The following is a 17,369-nucleotide window of genomic DNA, read 5'->3' on the forward strand; positions in this document are numbered from 1 at the left end:
GAATAAAGTTTACGGCATGTAATGCCTTAAGAGAGAATATAATGAAAATGATTTATAGGTGGTACATGACACCAGTCAAGCTTGCAAAAATGTATCATATGTCTGATAACAAATGCTGGAAATGTAAAGAAGCAGAAGGTACCTTTTTTCACCTTTGGTGGACTTGCCCAAGGATTAAGGCTTTCTGGGAAATGATTTATAATGAATTGAAAAAAATATTTAAATACACATTTAGAAAGACCCCAGAAGCCTTTCTCCTGGGTATGGTAAACCAACAGGTTCAAGGGAAGGACAGAACTTTTTTTATGTATGCTACAACAGCAGCAAGAATACTCATCGCGCAATACTGGAAGACGCAAGATCTACCCACGCTGGAAGAATGGCAAATGAAGCTCATTGACTATATGGAACTTGCAGAAATGACTGGCAGAATCAGAGACCAGGGAGAAGAGATGGTGAAGGAAGACTGGAGGAAATTTAAAGACTATCTACAGAAGCATTATAAAATTACGAACGTTTGAGGTTATCAGATTGAATGTAAAAGAATGTTATTATAAAAATGACAATGTTAAAGAAAGTATATTTAGTAAGACATAGGGAAATGTAAGGATAAATAAGACAATAACATTAACCTGAACCAAAGATACGCCAGAGGGAAAGAGTTTACTACCAGAATATAAGACCTAGAATACAGAGTGGGAAGGCATGGGGAAGTCGCAGACTTAAGTTAATGCTGAAGAATACAATGACACAATATTTGTTTTTAATTCTTTTATTTTTACCTTTTTCATTTTTCTTTTTGTCTTTGTACAATGTATGTATTGTTTTTCTTTTGCTATTTTCTTTTTGATGTGTTTGTCAATTTGTTTTTTGTTTGTTTATTGAATGTGGAAAATAAAATATTATTTTTTTAAAAAAAAGAAAACTAGACCAGCTGCAGGAGAAGACTACAAGATCTGGGAAAACCTTTTACTCAGGAAGAAGAGCCTCTATACCAGACCCAATTGGAGGTACAACTGTACAACCTAAACCAAAAGCTATGTCTTCAACCGAGGACATTTTTAATACAGGATTTGCAAAAATTCAAGAATCATTAAATAAATTGACAGAGGAGGTTGCAGAAACAAACAAAAAGGTGTCAGAGACATCTTCTAAAATAGATCAAAATACAGCTTGTATTAAACAAAATACGAATTTAATTCAGCAATTATTGCAAGAATCATCAAAAACAAGGAAAATTGCAGAAGAAGCAAAAGCAGCTGCAGAGGCCACAGAAGAAAAAATACCACCGATCAACAGGCAAGGATTAAGACCTTTTGGGAGATGATCTATAATGAACTGAAGAAAGTATTTAAATACACATTCCCGAAGAAACCGGAGGCCTTTCTCCTGGGCATGGTCAATCAAGAGGTACGTATGAAAGACAGGATATTTTTTATGTACGCCACAACAGCAGCAAGAATACTTATTGCAAAGTATTGGAAGACACAAGAATTACCCACGCTGGAGGAATGGCAGATGAAAGTCATGGACTATATGGAATCCGCAGAAATGACTGGCAGAATCAGAGACCAGGGAGAAGAGACGGTGGAGGAAGATTGGAAGAAATTTAAAGACTATTTACAGAAACACTACAAGATTAATGAATGTTAAAATAACATCAGATTGAATGTATAAGGTTATTGGAGTAAAATTTTAAGGATTAGAAGACCCAACATCTTAAGTTCTAAGCATTGAATAAGCTATATTAAGACATTCAAATCAGAAAGGAGGTTAATTATGACAGAGGGAAGGGATTTGTTGTTTAATTGTATGAATTGGAATACAGGGAAGGGAGACTCGGGGAAGTCAGAGAAACAAGTTAATGCAAGATCAATATGAAGATAAGATTGTTTTTATTTCTGTTGTTTGTAGTATGTTATGTTTGTGTAACTCTGTATGTTTTTGGTGTATTGTTTGTTGCTTTTGTTTTGCTTTGTCGTCTTTTATGTAAAATCGAATAAAATATTTATTAATAAAGAGCTGGAGATGATGGGGCTTGGGAGTCCAACTTCTGAAGGGGCGGACCTTGCAGGTGTGCAGGCATTTTGCCTCATGGAGAGAGTTGTTAGGAAATCAAAAGCTGCCTTCTACCAGGTCAGAATGAATTTCTGACCTCCCCCAGTTTGGATTCCTACATTGCAGGGGGTTGGACTAGATGACCCTCGTGATCCCTTCCAACCCCACAATTCATTAATTAAGTCTACTCTGGCTGGCAGCAGCTCTCTGTGGCCCAATCCTTTGTCAGGTGGAGGTGCCTTTCAACTTGAGACTCTGCATACAAAGCATATGGCACACCACCAAATGATGATCCTTCCCCAAAGCAAGGGGCCCCGTTATTCTTGTTCAGACACTATTTTTTCAGTGATCCAAAAGACCCTTTCTGGCACCTGAAATGCTGCCCAAAGGAGCCTGCCGTTTTCCGGCTTCGTCACTACATGTTCCGCCTGTCCTTTTGATTTCCCCATTACCACAGCAAGAGCAATGAAACTAGCAGGCCTCGGTGGCTTCTGACAGTTGTCAAGAACCACAAGCATATGCCAAATCCTGGATGGTGAGGCTCAATGGCTACTAGCCATAATGGCCACAGAACATACTCCACCAAGAGAAGCAGCATGGCTTGGAGGAGGGGAGCGTGCTGTTGCACCCAGGTCCTGTTTGTGGGCTCCCCGAGAGGCATCTCATTGGCCAATGTGAGAACAGGATGCTGGGCCAGATGGACCAATGGCCTGATCCAGCAGGGCTGCTCTCATGCTCCTATGCCCTGGCAGACTCATCTTGAGAGAGCACCAAGTCTCATTCCCAGACTTCCTTGACACAAAGAGGATTCTCATTCAGCCTGCTGCACCTTTCAAGGAACTGCAACACCGCTTATACACACCACGAAACAGAGGGTGCTGGTTATCAGGACAAATGTGGGGGAAAGGAGCCAAAACATTTCCAGAACAGGGATGGCTTGAGGAAGACAACATATCACAGCCTTGCATTTCACAACTCGCCTAGCAGCCTTTGGCAACCCGGAATTCCATGCAAGCAAAGTGAGCAGGTGAAGGAGAGCTGGATCTCTCTCTTCCTCCGTGGCTTGGTGTCCATTCTGGCTGCAGAGGAAAGGAAGTCCGTCCAGCCCTCAACTCTAGCCCTCCTCCAACAGCTGGCTTAGCAGAAAGCCATGTCTAAAATATATTTTTGACTAGCCTGCTCAGGAGGATGGAAAGGCAGGCCACTACTAGCATCTCAGCAGACTAGGAAAAACAAACAAGCCTTGCAGAAGAATGATTGAGAGGACTTACTTACAAAGGCTCAGCTATCAAGCAGGATCTTTTTTTGAGTCGAATTTGTACGTCGGGATGAACTTGATCTCTCCCTCTGTGAAATCAGCAAAAGCTGTCTTTTGGGTACGCTGAATGTTTAGCTAAAGCCAAAAAGAAATCACTAATCAGCAGAGAAGCAAAAGACCCCCTGTTGCCTGACAATGGAGTCTATTAACAGCCACTGTTGTGCTGGAAGACCAAGGTGAAGTACTAGTAGGTTAAAGGTAAAGGTAAAGGGACCCCTGGTTGGACAGCGTTCTCGAAGCTGCAAACATGAGTCTGACCAAACTGCGGGAGGCAGTGGAAGACAGGAGTGCCTGGCGTGCTCTGGTCCATGGGGTCACAAAGAGGCGGACACGACTAAACAACTAAACAACAACAAAGGGACCCCTGCCCATTAGGTCCAGTTGTGACCGACTCTGGGGTTGCGGCGCTCATCTCACTTTATTGGCCAAGGGAGCCGGCGTACAGCTTCCGGCTCATGTGGCCAGCATGACTAAGCCGCTTCTGGTGAACCAGAGCAGCGCACGGATACGCTGTTTACCTTCCCGCCGGAGCGGTATCTATTGATCTACTTGCACTTAGACGTGCTTTCTTTCTTTCTTTCTTTTTTTTTAAAAAACATTCTTTATTAAGTTTTACAATAAGTATGAAACAACAAAAGCAAGAAAAAATAAACCATAACACGACAAAAGTAAGAAATTACATTAGCACACTGTCAGAGCTGGCTCCTGGTCCCAGCTCACAGAGGACCAACGCTAGCCGGTATTAATGTATAAAAGTCTTTATTGAAGTACAGTTTCCATTTCCAATCCGCAGCGTCCCAGCTCTACGTCTAGGGTTTAGACCGGCGAAGCTCCATCTGAATCTCCGCCTCCTGTACACCAGTTTAAGACTCTAACCTTACTCCACCTCTTCCGTCTCTCCTTCCTCCTCTGGGTCCTGCTACCCCCCGGGGTCCCTTCCTTCCTGGACTCTTCCGACGCAGACGTTGACCCCCCTGACTCCTCCCGCTCTCTTCGGCGGGCTTTAGGACCTGGCTCCCTATCCGGGCTGCCAACTGCGCCGCCCTCCTGTACATTTGAACTTGGCGCGCGCGCCCAGCCTTCAACCTTCCTCTCGACCGTTTCCTCGCTCCCCGATGGAGGCGTGGCCAATCCTGCCTCATGTCCTCCCTCTGTCAGTGCGCCGCCTGATCCCGATGCCTGGGACTCCTCCCCCCTACTGCACTCTGGTGTGGACGCTGGTCCGGATTTCCAACTGCTGCTCTCTGAGTCCCCTCTGGCCCCTTCTTCCTGGGGTGTCCCCCTGGGCACCCGCCTTGCCCTGACCATGGGAGCCCCTTTCTGTGAATCATCCGATTCACTGGAAAGACTCAGAGACCTCGGACCGCTGTCATCGCTGACATTTCCTTCGGACTCCTCCCCCTCGCTCTCCATTTCCTCCCTTTCCTGTGCCTCTGCTCCTGAACCCCTGACATCCATCCCCCCCTCGAAGCCCCCCCTTCCCCCCTCCCCTCCTTCAGGTGTGGGTGCTGGGTGCTCCGCCGTTGTGGGGGTGAATGGCGGATACAGTTCGTCCCCCGTGGCGTGCATCCAGCCGGATAAGTCCGGCTCGTCCTCCGTGCTCTCGCCGACCTCGATTTCCTCTGCTTCCATCTCTGTGCCGCCGTGCTCGAACCCAAGGTCCTCCCCCAGCACGTCCATGTCCATCTCTCCCCCGGTCACCTCTGGGGTCGTTGCCTGCCAAGGACCCCCCAGCCACTTCCTGCTCCACCGCTCCTCTGGTCGATCGTCCCACCAATAAGAGCGGTCTGAGGCAGACCCCGAGGGCGATCCCTCCGGGGAACGTGTGTCTAGTGCCGGTTCTTCGTCCGAGGTGAACCCCTGGAACGTGCTGGCTGAAAGCGTGGGTGTGAAAAGCCAGTCGTCGAAATACGCTGCTGGCATGGGCCTGTGCGGGAAGAAGGCATGAAACTCTTCCTTGAGAAGAGGCTCGTCCAAGGCATAGTCTGGCACCCAACGGTTGGCGCTGGCCGGGGTACCTTCGCTGGCGAGAAAATATTCTACTCCCTCTTCCCCCCATCTCGAGTCTAAAATCTCTGTGACCTGGTTGATGGGTTCCCCTCTTGGTGACCCCCTCCTTGTGGGCGTCTCCCTATACGGGTCTGGTGCCGTGCTCTGCGCCTGAAATCTGTGAGGTGCTTTGTAGGGTGTGAGCACTGATCTATGGAACACTGGGTGCATTCTGGATCCCTCCGGAAGTGTCAACCGGAAGGCCACTGGATTGATCTGTGCCTCGACTTGGTAAGGTCCTAGCTGCTTATGTCCGAGTTTCTTCTTCGCTAACGATCTGGTCGGCACTGCCTGGGCTGCTAACCAAACCCAGTCTCCCACCTGTATGTCCTCCCCAACCCTTCTGTGCTTGTCAGCCTGCAGTTTGTATGCGTGCTTTGCTAGTTCTAACTGCCTCCAAAGCTGTTCGTGAACTTCCTGCAATTCTGACGCTAAGACTTCCGCTGCCTGTGGCTCCCCCTCCCCCAGTCTCTCTAATCCCGGGAAGGTTCTGGGATGCCTCCCGTTGTTGGCGAAGAACGGTGTCACCCCCGTGGACACGTGCTTCGTGTTGTTGTAGGCGAACTCAGCGAGCGGCAGGTAGTCCACCCATGTTGCCGGCTGCTGATTTGCATAGCATCTCAGGTACTGCTGCATGATGGCGTTGACGCGCTCCGCTTGTCCGTTGGTCTGCGGGTGTCTCGCCGACGCTAGGTTGATCTTGACGTTCAGGAAACCCATCAGCTTCTGCCAGAAGTTCGAGATGAACTGTCGCCCCCTGTCGGACAGGATCGACCGTGGCAGACCGTGAACCCTGAAGACGTGGTCTATGAACAGTTTGGCGGTCTGTTCCGCCGTGGCCACCTTCGCGCACGGAATGAAGTGGGCCATTTTGGTGAACATGTCCACCACCACTAGCACTGCCGTCTTGCCTCTCGAGCTGGGTAAATCCGTGACAAAGTCCAGGGCCACCCTCTCCCACGGTTCGCTCGAGGTCTGCAGCGGTTCGAGCAGTCCCGCCGGAGGTTTGTGCACTGACTTGGCCCTTTGGCAGGTGTCACACCTCGAGACGTAATCCGCGACTTCCACCCGCATCTTGGGCCACCAAAAATCTCTGGCCACTAATTCTGCCGTCTTGTCTTTGCCAAAGTGCCCGGCGGTGGGTGCGTCGTGCAACTGCTGCAGTACTTTCGCGCGGAGGTCGTCTCCCGGTACGTAGAGGGCCCCTCTGCGGATGAGCAATCCGTCGCGTATCTGGAACTCGTCGTCCTTCGCCGTGCCCTTGTGCACCTCCTCCATCTTGGCTTGTGCAAAGGGGTCTTCCTGCAGCGCTCGACGGACAGCTTCCAGGTCCACGGTTGCTGAGGCACACTCCCACGCTGCCGGTGCAAAAATGTGCTTGGCCGCTGCTGGTGCCGCCTCTTCGAGGTATTGCGGCTTTCTGGACAGTGCATCTGCCATGATGTTGTTGTCGCCTGGGATGTACTCTATCCTGAAGTCGAAATCTGCAAAGAACTCCGCCCATCGTATGTGCCGCTGGTTCAAGAACCTTGCCGTGCGCCAGTACTCCAGGTTCTTATGGTCCGTGCGAACCTGCACTGTGTGTTTGGCTCCGATGAGGAAGTGCCGCCATGCCTTGAATGCTGCATGAATGGCCAGCAACTCCCTGTCCCAGATGGTGTAGTTCTGCTCTGACTTGCTGAGCTTTCGAGAGTAGAAGGCACACGGTCTCCAGTCCCCATGCGGGTCCTGCTGCAACAGTACTGCTCCCACGGCTCTGTCTGAGGCGTCCGTTTCAACTCTCATCGGTCTGCTGGGATTCACGTGCAGTAGCTGCTCTTCGGACGAGAAGAGACGCTTGAGGTTCTGAAAGGACTGCTCCGCTTGCTCCGTCCAGATGAACTTCTTCTTCTTTGAGCTGAGCGTGTCGGTAATGGCCGCTGTCTGCATCGCGAACCCCTTGATGAACTTGCGGTAAAAGTTGGCGAAACCCACAAACCGCTGGACCTCCTTCCGATTGCGCGGGCTCTTCCAGTCCAACACTGCGCGCACCTTGGCGCTGTCCATGGCGAGCCCCTTGTCCGACAACTTGTAGCCCAGGAAATCTACCTCCTTCCTGTCGAACTGGCACTTTTCCAGCTTGGCGTACAGCCTATGCTCCTGCAGTCTCTGCAGAACTTCCTTGACGTCTCCCTCGTGGGTCTCCTCTGATTCTGAGAATATCAGGATGTCGTCCAAGAAGCAGACGCATTTCTTGTAGAGGAGACCCGCCAGTACGTGATGCATGAAGGCTTGAAAACAGTGGGAGCCATTTTGTAATCCAAAGGGCATAACTCTGTATTCATAGGTGCCCAGGGGCGTGAACATGGCAGTCTTCCATTCGTCGCCCTCCCTTATGTGAATCAGGTTGTACGCCCCTCGCAGATCCAACTTCGTGAAAACGCGTCCTTTCCTCACCGTTGCGAGCAGGTCGTCTATTTTGGGCATAGGAAAGGCCGTGGGCTTGGTCTTGGAATTTAAGATCCTGAAATCCACTACAAGCCTCTTTTGGGGCGTGTCCTTCTTCTTCACAAAGAATACAGGACTGCCCCCCACTGCCTTCGACTCCCGGATGAAACCGCGCTTCAAGTTGAGGTCTATGAACTCCCTGAGTTCCTGCAGCTCGTCTTCAGACATGGAATACAGTTTCCCGGTTGGCAGCGTCGCCCCTGGCAGGAGGTCAATCTTGCAGTCATAGGGCCTGTGGGGAGGCAGCTTGTCCGCTTCTTTCTCGCAGAAAACCTCCAAAAACGCTGCATACTTGAGAGGCACTGCTTGCAGCGTGCCTAATTGTAGCTGCGGGTCATCCTCTTCCCCTCCGGGTTAGGCAGAATGCAATGTTCCGCACAGTAGGAGGAGCCGAAGGTCAGTTGGCGCTGGTACCACGCCAAAGCTGGGCTGTGCCTGTGCAGCCAACTCATGCCCAATACTACAGGCGTGTCCGACAGGTGGGTGACATTGAAGCTGATGACTTCTCGGTGATTCCCAATTTGCATCACCATGGGAGGCGTTTGCTGCACCACTTGCCCCCCTAACAAGTCTCTGCCATCCACCGTGACAACCTGCAGAGGCAGCGTGGCTGGCAGTAGTGCTACGTTGTGCTGTTGAATGAAATCCAGTCCTATAAAGTCTGCGTTACTACCAGAGTCAATGGTAATTGGCACTTCCATAGTGAGTCCATTGGGCAGTTGGAGCGACGCTGTAAGCTGCACCACTGGTTTGGGTGGGAGGGGGTCTGTGGGCTGCAAAATTGCTGGGGATTGCTTCATTGACTTGTCTGGCTGGACCCCAGTGCCTCTTCCTCCAGCCAGACTCTGTCGTTTCCCTGCTGTGGTGCTCTCTGCTGAGTTGCGTCTGTGACTGTTGCAGAGGCTGCAGTGTGCTTATGGAGCCTCTGGGGACACTCTTTCGCCATGTGCTGAGCACTGTCGCAGATGTAGCACTTCCTGTTCCCTCTAGGAGGCTTCGCTTTGACTGCTCCCGGTGTTAGGGCTCTGGTAGCTGACTGAGCCCTGGCACCTCCAATCTCCATCGGTTCTTCTCCCCCTCCCTGCGAGGGTGTGGATTGCGCACGCGCTGCATCTTTGGGAAAGAGGGGAGGTGCTCTGGCTGGCGTACGTCCCCAACGTCCTTCTTCTCTGTTCCATGGACGTTCTTCCAGACGCACCCCAATCTCCAGCGCCCGCTGGACCACTTGCTGAGTGCTCTTTGGTCTCTCCCCCCTTGCAATCTCATCTTTCACATTTGCATTCAAGCCTTCCCAAAAAAGGTCTCTGACTGGAGCAGAATCTTTCTCCCATCCCAGCGCATGGACTAATCCAAAAAAGCGGGAATGGTACTGCCTCACACTGGCTCTGCCTTGTTTGAGCCCATGTATGTCTCTTCTGGCAATATCGATGTCTATCTTTGATAAAAAACACGAATCCATCGCTTTAATGAAAGCATCCGCATCTTGGAGCGCCGGATCATTATCTCTCCACAAATTCCTCAGCCACGCTTTGGCTTCCCCATGCAAATGGGACAAGATAAACCCCACTTTCTCTCGCTCATCTCTAAAGTCTTTTTCCAGCAGACCCAGCGCAAACAGCAGGTCTGCTCGGAAGTTAGGGTACTGCTGTAAACTCCCGTCGAAATGAGATACCAGGCTGCCTCCTCTTCTCCCCAGCCCGATGCCCTCTGATTTGGGTCCCGGTTGCCCCTGTTTATAAAGCACTTCCAACCTGGCTTGGAGATCCCTGCAGGCGGTACCCATTTCCTCTTCCCTTTTCCTGGATGCAAGTACCTCCGCGTTGAGTTGACTCACTGCATTTCGCAGGTCTGTTAGTTGCTGTTCTGTAGTCATCTTGCCTGATTTGTGTGAGCTCGCGAAGCACCAATCCTCTTCCCTCGCTGCGCCGACTCACGCCGCGAGGTTCTTGGTGCAAAACTTTTTAGAGATGGAGCTTACTGTCAGAGCTGGCTCCTGGTCCCAGCTCACAGAGGACCAACGCTAGCCGGTATTAATGTATAAAAGTCTTTATTGAAGTACAGTTTCCATTTCCAATCCGCAGCGTCCCAGCTCTACGTCTAGGGTTTAGACCGGCGAAGCTCCATCTGAATCTCCGCCCCCTGTACACCAGTTTAAGACTCTAACCTTACTCCACCTCTTCCGTCTCTCCTTCCTCCTCTGGGTCCTGCTACCCCCCGGAGTCCCTTCCTTCCTGGACTCTTCCGACGCAGACGTTGACCCCCCTGACTCCTCCCGCTCTCTTCGGCGGGCTTTGGGACCTGGCTCCCTATCCGGGCTGCCAACTGTGCCGCCCTCCTGTACATTTGAACTTGGCGCGCGCGCGCGCAGCCTTCAACCTTCCTCTTGACAGTTTCCTCGCTCCCCGACGGAGGCGTGGTCAATCCTCCCTCATGTTCTCCCGCTGGCAGCGCGCCGCCTGATCCCGATGCCTGGGACTCCTCCCCCCTACTGCACTCTGGTGTGGACGCTGGTCCGGATTTCCAACTGCTGCTCTCTGAGTCCCCTCTGGCCCCTTCTTCCTGGGGTGTCCCCCTGGGCACCCCCCTTGCCCTGACCATGGGAGCCCCTTTCTGTGAATCATCCGATTCACTGGAAAGACTCAGAGACCTCGGACCGCTGTCATCGCTGACATTTCCTTCGGACTCCTCCCCCTCGCTCTCCATTTCCTCCCTTTCCTGTGCCTCTGCTCCTGAACCCCTGACACACACAAACACATAACAACAACAAATATGCAAGAAAAAAAGAACAAAAAAAAAATAGGAATAAAAACAATTATTATCCTCATTATATTTTTGGCATTAACTTATTTCTCCGACTTCCCCAGACCTCCCTTCCCTGTATTCCAGATCATATATTCTATCAGCAAATTCCTTCCCTCTGTCTTAATTTGATTTTGTCATAATTTTAATATCTTAATGTAACTGTTTTTTTTTCTTATTTCTTAACATGTTAGGTCTTTAATCTTTAAACTTTTTACTAATAACCTTTTACATTCAATCTGATGTCTAAGCACGTCTAAGTGCCCCCCCCCAAAAGGCACTTAGACGTGCTTTCGAACTGCTAGGTTGGCAGGAGCAGGGACTGAGCACGGGAAGCTCACCCCGTCGTGGGGATTCGAACCGCTGACCTTCTGATCATCAAGCCCTAGGCTCTGTGGTTTAACCCACAGCGCCACCCGCGTCCCTACTAGTAGGTTAGCCAAGTGCAAAAAAAGGGGTATACCTGCTGAAATCTTATCTCATACACAATTATTAAAGGTACAGGATGCTTGTGCATTTTTGCCCCATGTCATCTTAAATTACTTTGCTGCATCACACGACAGGAAAATCCTCTAACTCAGGAGCAGCAGACACGTGGCCCTCACAATGCTGCAGAACTACAATTCCCATCATCCCTGATTACTGGCCATGATGGCTGGAGCCAACAGGAACTGCAGCTCAGTAACATCTGGCAGACCACAGGTTAGCCATACCTACAATATGCAATGTTATATGTACCAATAATCCATACAAACTGTTAACAACCACCAGAATACACCCTGACACGATGAGCAACTGCAAAACCATCCTTTTGCATCCTACATTGGCTCCCAGGACGTTTCTGAGCACAATTCTGAGTGTTGGTGCCAACCTTTAAAGCCCTAAATGGCCTCAGCCCTGAAAGAGTGTCTCCATCCCCATTGTTCAGCCCAGGCATCAGGGTCCAGCACCGAGGGCCTTCTGGCGGTTTCCTCACTGTGAGAAGCGAAGTTACAGGGAACCAGGCAGAGGGCCTTCTGAGTAGTGGCACCTGCCCTGTGGGACACCCTCCCGTCAGATGTCAAGGAGATAAGTAACTATACAGCCTTTAGGGAAGTTTTTAATGTTTTATCATGGTTTTGCATATGTTGGAAGTCTGAGGCTGCCCCCCCTTGCCTTCCTTGCAGCATCCTTCTCAAAGGGCTAAGGCATGACTACGCTCACAGAGTTTAAATCCACCATAAGGTGCAGCAATCAGGCCTCTGTTTCAACACAAAATACCAATGATCCTTATGCCAAGTGGGAGAAAGGTTGTCAACATGATGAACACACAAACCTTGGAGAGAAAAATGTAAAACAAAAAGCATCAGCAATTTAATTGGACTTAATGGAAGTATCTGCTGATAAGAACATGTGAGCAACGCAGATTTTCCAGATCGATGCAAAACCTAGAGCAGGAAACCTTAGACCTTTAGATATTGCTGGACAGCAGCTATGCTGGGGCTGATGGGAGTCCAACAACATCTGGAGCATGTGCTGAGCTAGGAAAGCCCTCTAACTGGGAAATTGCAGAGCAGTCCTACTTATTCCAAGGCAACCCTCCAACTTAATTGGGACTTGCTTCTAATTCAGGTTGCACAAACCTGCAACCTTAAAAAGCATTTGCAGAAGTCGCAGTCATCCTATGTTCTTTGCTCCTAACTGCCTGAAAGTGGTTTCTCTAGCCTAGGCTGGGGTATCCCAGACAAAGGAAATAAACAGGGCAATATCCTAAACCACCACATATAACACAAAGATGTATCTCACCTGGTCGTAGGTCAGAAGTCTCTGAAGCTCATTTTTAGTGATCAGATGACAATGCTGGAAAAAAGCAAAGCAACCACAGCTACAGGCTAGCTCATGGGGTCGGGGGGGGGGCAGCCTGTTGCCACTTCCTGCAATATCTAGTAAGACTGATAGCTAGGATTGGGCAGTATGATCATATTAGGCTAGTGCTCTTGTAGCACCCTGCTTGTGGTTAACTCTTAGCTGGAATGAAATATTCAATGCAGCAATAGAGAAATTAAAATAATAATTTATTTGTCAGACAAATAAATGATAGGCACAGTGGTATATGATTACCAAAAGCTCTGCACACCCCAGCCCTGGTGACCAGCACTTATATTTCCTCAGCCCAGCCTCCTTACTCCTCCTTTGGCTGCCTCTGTCCAATCAGCCTGGTTGAAATTCCTATTGGCTGTCTGCTAGAACCAATCATAAAAGATATACCCATTTCCTATTACCTTTTATGGGAGACAAAGAGCTATATTTCCTTCTATCCATAAATGGCAGACAAGTAATCATATATCTTACATTTGCCTCGACAAGGCACCTTAATTACCAGATCACCCTTTGCCCCTGCTGCCCTTTTGCCCTTTTGCTCTATTGCCCCTTCACTCCAAAACAGATGGCTAAAACAGATGGCTCATGGTAACAGAAATCTTGGGTTCACCTTCTCACACACCATCAATGAAATAAGAATCTAACAAAAGAATCTAACATTTCTTACTTTCTAGATCTTTTGCATAATTACATTAAAGCCAATATATTTCATACATAACATAGATAGATTTTTAGGAGAAAGGCCTTTGCCTGAGAAACTTCAGTAAAGAGAAACCTCTTCAATTTACACCCCCCTTTCCCAGCCAGCTGCTGTTCCTATTAGCTCTTTGCACTTTAACCTTCTCAGGATACCTTAAACCTTGGGAAAAGGTGGCTGAGTCTGATGGGAGGCACTATTTACCAACTCTTAATTAATGTTTTTGCAGCTTGATTGTATTCTGTAATTTGTATGACCTTTGCTCCCAGCTTTTGCTCCTTTTTACAACTTTGAGGTACATAAATCAATGAGGGGCCCTGTTCAGTAGAATAAACAACTGCCAAAGTACTGAGCCAGCTGCTTTTCTGCCTGGCAATGAAACAAGCATTTGCAAATATATTTTTAAAGCTTATTTTAAAATATAGATCTTGATCAGATGCCTCACTCTGTGAACTAGACTGGCTCTTGAACTGCTTCCAGGCCCAATTCAGAGCATCCCATTTGGCCTTTCAAGTGTTTCAAGGTTTGGGAAAAGGGTACCAGAAGAAGGCCCACTTCTGTTTGCACTGCCTCTCCACTGACTAGAATCCCCTTCCCAGGGAACTCCTGCTCTTTCAAGCATGGCAGGGCCTTTTCAGTCATGGCACCCGACCTTTCAGAAGAATCTCCCAAAGAGGTTCACCTGGCCCCTGCTTTGATGTCCTTTCAGCAAAGACTTTTAGAATTTCCCCTGGTTCTTGAATTCATGGGCAGGGCGCTTGTGGCCCTCCAAACCCTGCTGTAGTACACAGGAACATAGGAAGCTACCTTATATTGAGGCAGACCATTGACCCATCAAGCTCAAGACGGACTACATGGACTGGCAGCAGCTTTCAGGCAGAGATCATGCCCAGCCCGATCTGCACACACTGGTGACTGAGCCTGGAACCTTCTCCATGCAAAATGGCCGCTCTGCTTTCGCGTTACTGCCCTTAACAAACTGCAACTCCCACCCCGATCACTGGAGAAGTTGCCCACATTTGCTATAATCTAATCCAATACATCTCTGCCACTCGGTTTACGTTGCTCTCTACTGGCTGCTCTAGTAGAAACCTTAGTGGTGCAGCTACAGCAGCAGGGATCGCCGACACTGCACCCTCCTGGTGTTGCTGAAGTGGAACTCTCATGAGCCCCAGTCAGCAAGGCCAATTCTTAGCAATTATGGGAATTTTGGTCTATCAACATTTGGAGAGCACTATGCTGCCTGCCATAAAGAAGGCTGATCACCGAAGAATTAATGCTTTTGAATTCTGGTGCCGGAGGAGACTCTTGAGAGTCCCAAGGACTGCAAGAAGATCAAACCTCTCCATTCTGAAGGAAATCAGCCCTGAGTGCTCCCTGGAAGCACAGGTCGTGAAGCTGAGGCTCCAATACTTTGGCCACCTCATGAGAAGAGAAGACTCCCTGGAAAAGACCCTGATGTTGGGAAAGATGGAGGGCACAAGGAGAAGGGGACAACAGAGGACGAGATGGTTGTACCGTGTTCTCGAAGCTACCAGCATGAGTTTGAGCAAACTGCGGGAGGCAGTGGAAGACAGGAGGGCCTGGCGTGCTCTGGTCCATGGGGTCACGAAGAGGCGGACACGACTAAACGACTAAACAACAAGAAATGCTGCCTACCCTGAGCTACACACAGGCAGGAAAGTTACAAAAACATGACTCAGTTTGCTTCTCCAGATAGCAGAGACCAACAAGTTACATCAGCCAAGGCTCTCTCCCTCCAAGCCCTTGAAACGCACTCGTTTTCATGATTGTCAGCTGCGGCAGACCCTGGTCACGGGGCAGGAAGCTCATCTGGGCACAGATATCCTTGTAATCCTGGTTTCGGCGCTCAAAGTCTTCCACGTGGGCAGCAAGGTGGGAATTGACAACGCAGAAGCTGGTATTGTTGCAGACAAGCCTCACGGCCACACACCCCTTGTTACCCTGCAGGGGCGGAGCAAAGATGGCTGTTAGTGAGCAAGCAGGAAAGAGGGGGAAACTGGTTGGCAGAGATTAGAAAAACAGATAGACAGACAGAAAGATCAACGTAGGGAATTCCGCTGTCAGGGTCTACTCCCCATCTTCCCCATGATGCCTGTGCCTACTGTCTCCCTCATCACTTCCTTGATGCGGCTGAGCTGGTCCTTCCTGACAAAGATGAGCACCAGCTGCACCTAGAAGATGCAAGGTACTGGGATGTCTACCAGCTCTGTTCATTGCTTGCTGTCCTGGGCCGGCTGGATGCAGATAGGAGTGGCAGGGGGCACCAACTGGGGATCCCCCAAGGGAAGAGGGCTCAGAGCCAGGGAACTGGTGGGGGGTCGTCCGAGGGAGAAGAGGGAGCAGACTGTGAGCAAGAGGAGGTGTTGGAAACTGAAGAGGCAGGAGGGCAGGAAGATTCTGTGGCAAACAGCAGCCCAGAATCCGAGGCAGAAGTGGAGGCTGGAGGCGGGGGTCAAGAGGCAGAGATCAGGCAGGCTGCTGAAGAAGCCAGGGGGTCTCCCCATCCTGCTGCGATCAGCTCCCCTCCCTGCTGGTCTCCCAGAACACAGAGAAATTAAGAGGAGGGAGCAAAGACAGGCAAGGTGTCAGAGTCTCAGGTTCCTTGGGAAGGACCAGGGGGAGGAGGAGACTTCAGAGAGTGGTGGGAGGGTAGCAACCTTCAGCCTTCACAACTACCTCACTGGGGCAAGACCTGTTGGGAAAGGTTTCTGTGACCACGAGGCCTGCACGGTTTGGGTTTCTTTGAATAAAGAATGTTGGCTTCTTTTGAATAAAACACCACTGACACCAGGTGTTTTTTCTTGCTGACCTCCTCCTCCTCCTCACTCCAGCTCCTGACAGCTGTCTGGCTGCTGAAGAAATGGGTGGGGTTGGACTTACTTTCTTGTACTTGGATTTGGAACGCAAAGCCTTTTCCACAGCTGTCAGCCACTCTTGCTCCTTTGTCGAGTCCAAGTAGAAGAAAGCCTCTGTGCTCAGGTCCAGCTCCTGGAACCGAATGCCCAAGTGCCAAAGAGAAGGATGTGGAACTGCAGGAAGAGGACTCCAATCGGAACAGACGTGCTGGTTAAATATGCAAAGACAACAGGAGTGTGCAAGGGCAGGCAAGATCAGGACCAAGAACAAACAAGTAATACCAGCCACTTCTTCCTCAGCTTAGCTATTCGGGGCCCCAAAGGAGCTTTGCGAATGAAAGAAAAAAAGCTTTTTCCTTGTATTTTTTAAGCTGTGTCAGCCAGCCTGATATCTAGGCACTACCCCAGTAGCCACAGGCAACCAGAAATTCTTTGAAGGCAAGTGAGTTGGTTGATCTCTCCCTTCTTCCTTCACCTGGCAACCTGGTTTCCAGGCTGGCTTTCCGGGAGCAGAAAACCACCTCTCAGATCTGCTGTGCCAAGCTTGTTTGCTAGAAGATTGCCCCGTAACACCCTTGTCCTCTTTGCAAACCTCCTAAATGGCTAGCCTTCTGTGTTTCCATGCTGGCTCTGAAAACAGCACAGAAATACAGCCTGTCTAGTAAAGGGGTAAAAAGAGCAAGTTAAACAGCCTCTGTAAAACAGTAGCATCTGAAGCTGCTGCTAATAATAATAATAATAATAAATTTTATTTATATCCCGCCCTCCCCAGCCAAAGCCGGGCTCAGGGCGGCTAACAACACTAAAATAGTGCAACATTACAAAACATTATAAAATTAATTAAAATCAAAATTGATGGCAACCATAAACTAAAGTTTTGTAAAGATTGCCAAAGGAGGGAGTCAGGCTGCACCCTGACCAAAGGCCTGGTGGAACAGGTCTGTCTTGCAGGCCCTGCGGAAAGATGTCAAGTCCTGCAGGGCCCTTGTCTCTTGTGACAGAGCGTTCCACCAGGTTGGAGCCGCAGCCGAAAAAGCCGTGGCTCTAGTTGAGGCCAGCCTAACCTCTCTGTGGCCTGGCACCTTCAAGATGTTTTTATTTGAGGACCGTAAGTTCCTCTGTGGGGCATACCAGGAGAGGCGGTCCCGTAGGTACGAGGGTCCTAGGCCGTATAGGGCTTTGAAGGTTAAAACCAGCACCTTAAACCTGATCCTGTACTCCA

The 17,369-nt window shown here is 49.6% G+C and overlaps 2 protein-coding genes across 2 annotated transcripts in view; both read right to left on the minus strand.

Annotated features, from left to right (window-relative positions):
* Window positions 1–17,369, minus strand: part of LOC310668774 (inositol polyphosphate 5-phosphatase OCRL-like) — a gene marked incomplete at both ends in the record, with an annotated part of 364,445 nt that overhangs the window by 15,129 nt on the left and 331,947 nt on the right. The gene's annotated exons all lie outside the window — the stretch shown is intronic.
* LOC310668775 (inositol polyphosphate 5-phosphatase OCRL-like) lies at window positions 15,003–16,770 on the minus strand (the record flags this gene model as incomplete). The annotated part of the gene is made up of 4 exons (XM_083422106.1): window positions 15,003–15,256; window positions 15,364–15,463; window positions 16,173–16,321; window positions 16,740–16,770. 4 exons carry the CDS (start codon window positions 16,768–16,770, stop codon window positions 15,003–15,005), a joined length of 534 nt encoding a protein of 177 aa, XP_083278232.1.

Source organism: Podarcis tiliguerta (assembly GCF_965153285.1).
Source record: "Podarcis tiliguerta genome assembly, chromosome: W".
NCBI classification, from domain to species: domain Eukaryota; kingdom Metazoa; phylum Chordata; class Lepidosauria; order Squamata; family Lacertidae; genus Podarcis; species Podarcis tiliguerta.